The sequence below is a fragment of the Camellia sinensis genome, chromosome 14 (assembly GCF_055761805.1).
Source record: "Camellia sinensis isolate YWXY chromosome 14, ASM5576180v1, whole genome shotgun sequence".
NCBI lineage: Eukaryota > Viridiplantae > Streptophyta > Magnoliopsida > Ericales > Theaceae > Camellia > Camellia sinensis.
This window is the reverse complement of record NC_138974.1, coordinates 41,197,905-41,204,646: the sequence shown is the minus strand read 5'-3', so window position 1 is coordinate 41,204,646 and position 6,742 is coordinate 41,197,905. Positions and strand designations below refer to the sequence as shown.

Here is a 6,742-nt window from a genome sequence, read left to right as displayed (position 1 = left end):
TGTTTTTTCTTTGAGTGCTTTTGATTAGTTTCTCACCAATCTTGGGTCAAATACTGGCATATGATTGTGTTTCTTTTACGGTGCCAACCTAATTGGGATCGTTGAGGTTAGTTACGATGCTTTTTATATTTTCCTGATTTGTTGATGTAATTGTGCTTGTATTGTGTTTTTTTTTTATCAATAAAACTTTTTTTCTTGCCGATAAAAAATAATAATAATAATATTAAAACCACGACCCACTTTAATGATATTATAAGTGTCATATTAATAAATATCAAAATTCTATAAAATTTGTTAGTGTTGTTATAGTTACTTCATATTTTTATGAGTTAGATCAACAATGCAACGTGCTTAGAATTTTATCTTGAAAAGTTAATATGTAGTTCTGATTCATCTTATAAGATATGCAAAGATTGAATTTGGATTACAAAAAATTTTTTTGTGTAAAATATATGATAAAAAATTTTAGTACTTAGTTTATTAATGTTCATTGGCCCATTTCTACTTATAAGAGACAAAATTTTACCTAAACTAATGAACCTTGTCTAGTTTAATCTAGGTTTCATGCGTCACAGTTGCTTGAAAATGTGACCCATACAATGAAACTATGAAATTTTACACTAAATCTACAGGAAGGAAAAAAAGATTATAAATAGATAAAAATTAGTTTATGAAAAAGTATAATTATGTAGTTTACCAATAGTATTTTCACAGAGAGGAGCAAACAAAGACAACAAACAAGCTTCATAGTTAATAGAGATTATAAAATTACAATGTTTTCAAACCATAATTGGTTCAATATATAATGAATCACTTTTATAGTGTAAGTGTCTCAGTTTTTCGCACTTTACATAGCAAACATGTCAGAACACATTAAAAAACACACATTTTGCCTGTTATTGGACTTACATTTCATAGGTTCACACTGTATTTGGTAAAACCTGAGCCAATGTTGCAATTAGGAAATCTTAAAACAGAGCTTATGCAGTGAGCAAAATGAAATAAAAATTTATCTTTTCCCTTTCTTTTTGTTTTCCTTCACAAATTCAAAATCCAAACACAGTCTAAGAGTTGCAAATTAAATTACAGATAAATTTGTTTTGGCTAAAACCTGTAGAGATTAGTATAAAGAAAAGAAATTAAACACATTTTCAATGAATAAATTATTCTTGCAAAGACACGAGTACATGACAGACAACCAAATAATCCTCAACCAATTTCCCAACCTTAATTATATATGTTAAATTTTGGTACAATGAACAGCTAAATGTAGTTTCAATATCACATATAAAAATCTTTACTTTCAAAAATGAGCTGAAAAGATCCAATCATCAAGCAAATAGAAATGGGTTTGGTTTATGCTAGCTGTTTTGTCCTTCACTGGTGTTCAATGGAATCTTAAATGAAAATATAAAATTTTAGTTTTTAATAAAGAAAAATAATAATAATGCAATTCTGTAAGCCATTGAGGGAACAAATGCAATTAAAAATTCATTATAATATGATCCACCCTTCTTTTCCTCTAGTGTTTATAAACATAGTGATCATAATGCTTTCACTAAGCTTAGAACAAGAGTTTAGTTAACTTATTTCAAAACTTCCCAAAAAGATCATCATCAAGATGACAAGCTCTGGTTCACCTTGTGGTGCTTGCAAGTTCTTGAGAAGAAAATGTGCGAGGGGTTGTGTTTTTGCCCCATATTTCTGCCATGAACAAAGTGCTACTCATTTCTCAGCCATCCACAAGGTCTTCGGTGCTAGTAATGTCTCCAAGCTCCTCTCTCACCTTCCAGTGAGTGATCGTTGTGAGGCCGCGGCTACAATCTCATATGAAGCTCAAGCTAGGCTTCAAGACCCAATTTATGGCTGTGTCTCACATATTTTTGCCCTCCAACAACAGGTTTAGTACCCATTAACCTTACTTGAAACCCTAATTTTGCACTCATAATTGAAAATTGAAACCCTAATTTTAGTTTTTTGTTATTTAACCCTAATTATGCAGGTTGTCAATTTACAAGCACAACTAGCTTGTCTGAAGGAACAGATGGCTTGGGCTCGGAACTTTATCAATGGCTCCACCGGTACTGCAAACCCTAATGAAAGATTGTGTGGAAAGCTTGCTTCTTACTCACAAGGTGTTTTTCAGTCAGAGAATTCAATGATGGCACAATTCGATCCGAACTTGATCAGCAATTTTGGAAACAACCCTTATTGTGAAAACAGTTTCATGAATCCAAACTCTATTGGAAATTATGAGAATCAAATCATCCCGGAAGAAAATAAGTCATTTACTAGTTTTGAAGAGACTTCGCAGTACTCCATGGATTCCCTTGATATGCAAACAAATGGAAGGCATGAATGGGCTTTCCAAGATGATGCCGATGAACTAAAGTTGATGGCTTTTGGCTATATTCAGCACTGATCGTGTTGAATTGTTAACTGCCGGCTCATCTAGAGGCTTAAGCTGTTAAAGATCGAGATGAGTAATTTTATTATTTAAACACTCAACAGAGCTGGTACAAAATGAGGCTTATGCAAAAGAAATATCTTGGGTGAAGATTACTCTGTCAATTTTGTAATGCTACTGCACACTTTAAGACATGCACTTTTGCTTCAAATAAATAAACTAGAAACCCTAGATATGTTCATACAATTGGAAAACCTATAATCTACTCCAATAGTCTAATGATTGTTTTCTTAGATATTGCGTAATCTTGGATTTGGTGTTAGAATAATAGTGTAATCCTTTGACATACCTGGTTTTGCTCAAGCTAATATCTTTGTTTAATGACCTTGTTAAGACCTACTTATTAGACCTATCAAGAAGTAGCGCCTAAGTACTTGAATTCACACTTCCCATTTTGCAAACCTAGGAAAAAACTGAAAATTTTCTGAAAACAATTGGGGAAAAAAATCCTAGTAAAATGGGGGGAAAAAAAATGGGAAAAAATGTGATTTAAAAATCTTTTGCCAAATAGTCCCTTAAATCTCATACGGAGAGAAAATGCTATACTTTCCAAATTTTCATACATAATCATTCACCACATCATTCTTATACAATTTGTATTTATATATCATTACTCCATACAAAATAATCTTGCATGGTCCACGCAGATTTTAGTTTTAGTTTTAATTTTAATTTTTGTCTAATGTATAGAAGGTTTTAATGTAAGACTATGTGCTAGAAAAAATTCGGTTCAAGCCCAATCAACAATGATTGATCAACAGGGTTTAGCAGATTTTAAATAAACACAAAAAGATTAGACTTTGTGGTTGAGTCTTATGCTTTAAACAGATTAAAGACTTCTTTGAAGGTAATTAAGTAAAGAAGAAATTGAATATGACAGAATATGTATTAATTCGAATAAATTGTCACTAGTTATAAAAACTTAAACAAGAACAAAAAATTGAATAAATACAGCAATCGATAGAAAGAAGAGAAGTAGGGGGTTAGAAAAGCTACTTGTCTAATTTACTCCTAAAATGGCTAATTTAGAAATACTCCGAAATAACTCTGTACGAGTGTGTTTGATGGTTGATGATTGATTGATCTTTGTATCTCTCTTGGTCTATTTATAGACTTAACCATATGAGAGAAAGAGATAACCTAAGCCCACGATTTCCTCAACAAGCTCATGTTTTCCTCAACATTATCCATACCCCATGTTTGATAGGAATCATTTTGTAGATTTCATACGCGATTTGATCTTGACTCCCTGATCCCAGCAACTAACTTTTAAATTGCTGCAGTTGCTAACTTTCTGACCCTCCATTTAACATGTCATCATGCCACGTCCTTAACACATCTGTCATGTCACGTTAGCACATCTGTCGACAAAAATAATAACAATAAAAACAAATATGGTTAAGGTTATTTTTTTTTAAATAATTTATGATTTCAATCGATTGACCATAATCAAACTTGGTCATAATTAATAGGCCATAATCGACAGAAAAATAAAATATGGTGCAAACACTATGGAAAAATGTTTACCATCAATTCGAAAAGAATTACCCAAGTAAATCTTCATGATTTTTATAAGTAATTTGAAGATTCTTTTTGCTTTCTTAGTCCTAATCTAATATCCATAGATGCACCTCTTATGCAGCATGGTTAAGTTTATATTAACCAAAAAAGGGGCTATATTTGCTCTTCTTTTTCTCTTTTTCTGTCAATATTAGATTGTCATGGATATTGCTTAAGCTAGATTGTACATGATGGGTGACACACTTAAAAAATAAATAAATAAATAATAAAAAATAAAATTTCATAAAAATACAAAGCTGCTTGAGAGAAAAATTAGCTAATTTTTTAATTTTTTATTTTGGGTAGCTAATTATGATATATTCTTCTCTAATGACAATTTACACCACTGGCAATGAGAAATTTCCTAATTTATTTTCCTTCTTTTTGCATTGGTGGCATTAACAATTGACTTTTTCCTTCTATAGGTAAACTTTGATATTGATTTTCTATAATTACCAAACGAACAAAAAAAATAAAAATAAAAATAAAAGGTGGACACAACATCTATTGTTTGCAAGATTACGTTATGACATGAACTTTAATTAGGTGCAGTTGTAGGTTATTTTCTTAAAAATAATAATGAATGCTAAAAATGGGTTTAAACTAGACTTATCCTAAATAAGTTTTTACTCAACTGGTCACAAGTCAAACTTTGCAAGACACCTAAGCTTCAAAAGCTAACTTAAATCTCTTTTCTCTTTTCTCTCTTCTCTCTTCTCTCTCACCCTCTTTTATTTTTCAAGAAACTGCTCATCAAGCCATTTGACTAAAAACAATTACAAATATATATATATATAGGGGTGCAAGTCTTTTTTGTGTTAAAAAAACAAAGCAAAAGTCATATCTCACAATGATTCCCTCCTTTTGGTAATTATTTGTCCCACCTTTTACTAATTTGTAATTTTCCTTTTTTTTTTTATTTTTAAAATATTGTTTTTTCCACTCTATTTGGGAAGAACATGGACAGGTTCTTTATAGACTATTGATTATTCCAATCTTTAGGCCCAACCCAATCTTACTGGGAAAAAAAATGATTTAAGGCCTTAAACAAACAGTATTGTCAGAGTCCATTTAAGTGCTCGGCTCTCGCGTGTAATTGGGCTTCGTCCTGTCTCCGCCGTATTCCTCCAAATTTAATAAAAAGATTGGAATTTGGGATGAGAAGGTAAATGATTGGAGATGATCTTACGAGCATGAATCTTTCATGTTTTATTTTATTTTTTTATTTTAACATTAGCACATATGTTTCTTATTGATATTAATATATTAATAAAAATTTGATAAAACTATAAAAATAAAAAATAAAAGAAAAATTCTTAAGATTTGAGCCTTATAATAAAATAAATTCTGAATATTTAACTTTATCAATTTAAATCCTAAACTTTATAATTATTTTTAATTTAAACCATTTACTTATTTTTGTTTAGTAAAATCGATGAAAAAATTTATTTTAGTCATTAAATTGAATGAAATGAATATTTTAGACATCTTATATATACTTACATTGAATTTAATGATTAAAATATTATTATTTTGTTTAATGAATTAAATAAATAATTTAGATTAAAAACAAATAAAAATATTAGAATTTAAATTAATAAAATATAAAACATAAGATTTATTTTATTACATGATTAAATCCTTGTATTTTTTATTTTTTATTTTTTGTGATTATCCCTAAAATTTTTGAACATAACAAATGTGAGACTTATTGTAAACATTCACTATTATTTTCATAATTTCACAAATACTATCACTATATTTGTCACAAATTTTGTATAAAATTTTGAGCAATGTTATAGACTATTAATTTGCCATCACTAACCTCACCACCAGTGAGGTGGCAATTAAAAAAAAATAAAAATAAATATCAAGGCACAAATACACTGTGACAGTGAGTGAGACTCACAACCACATCACTAAAACCACCGATAATTAGTGGTCTAAAGTATTTTCTTAAAAATTTAATAAAAACATATGCCGCAGCCCGGTCAGTGGGTCTGAGTGAGAAGAAGCAATTGGAGCCGTTACTTGTAATAAACAAAACAAAAACAATCCATCTGACAGCTGGGACTGATCAGACTAGCCACTCGTGCACATGCTCAACGGTCAAAATATGTTAATATTCAAACCTCCTGAAATCGATGCAAGGCCTTCAATTCTTTATTAATGCCTACACTACCAAATAAAAACACACCGATTGCATTTTTATCAACCTCAATTCACTATTAAAAATTGTTATATGATTATATATTGTGTCACACCTAAAACTTCTTCCATGATTTTTTTTATGTGATTTTATTATTAGACACATAAAAGTATAGATCTCATATGTTTTTATTAATAATGTAAATTTTATTATATTTGCGTGTCTAATGACATAAACAAATATGATAAAAATTGTAAAAATTTGATGCAAATACGTCAATTGCAAATCAAGCTGTGGGTGTTGTGATTGCAGGCTTCACGTAGAACTTGGCCAATGTGTCGAAGAAGCAAAAGCAGTGCAAAGTCAAAAATGAGAAGAAAAAAAAAAGCATTATATATAATATATATATATATATAAAGATAAGATGTTAAAAGAACATGAATCAAATTGTAGATGTGGCATACAGAGGAAAGAGAGAGAGAGAGAGAGAGAGAGAGAGTGTGTGATGGTGATTGTTTGTCGTGATTCAGACACTCAAGGCATGCTTGCCTTTCCTTTAAGAACAA

At 30.0% G+C, this 6,742-nt stretch overlaps 1 protein-coding gene across 1 annotated transcript; it reads left to right on the top strand.

The window, feature by feature from the left end:
* The first annotated feature begins 1,531 nt into the window (after window positions 1-1,531).
* On the top strand, window positions 1,532-2,753 carry LOC114274228 (LOB domain-containing protein 29). The gene is made up of 2 exons (XM_028216124.2): window positions 1,532-1,900; window positions 2,003-2,753. Exons 1-2 carry the CDS (start codon window positions 1,622-1,624, stop codon window positions 2,420-2,422), a joined length of 699 nt encoding a protein of 232 aa, XP_028071925.1. The 5' UTR covers window positions 1,532-1,621; the 3' UTR covers window positions 2,423-2,753.
* Window positions 2,754-6,742: the final 3,989 nt, after the last annotated feature.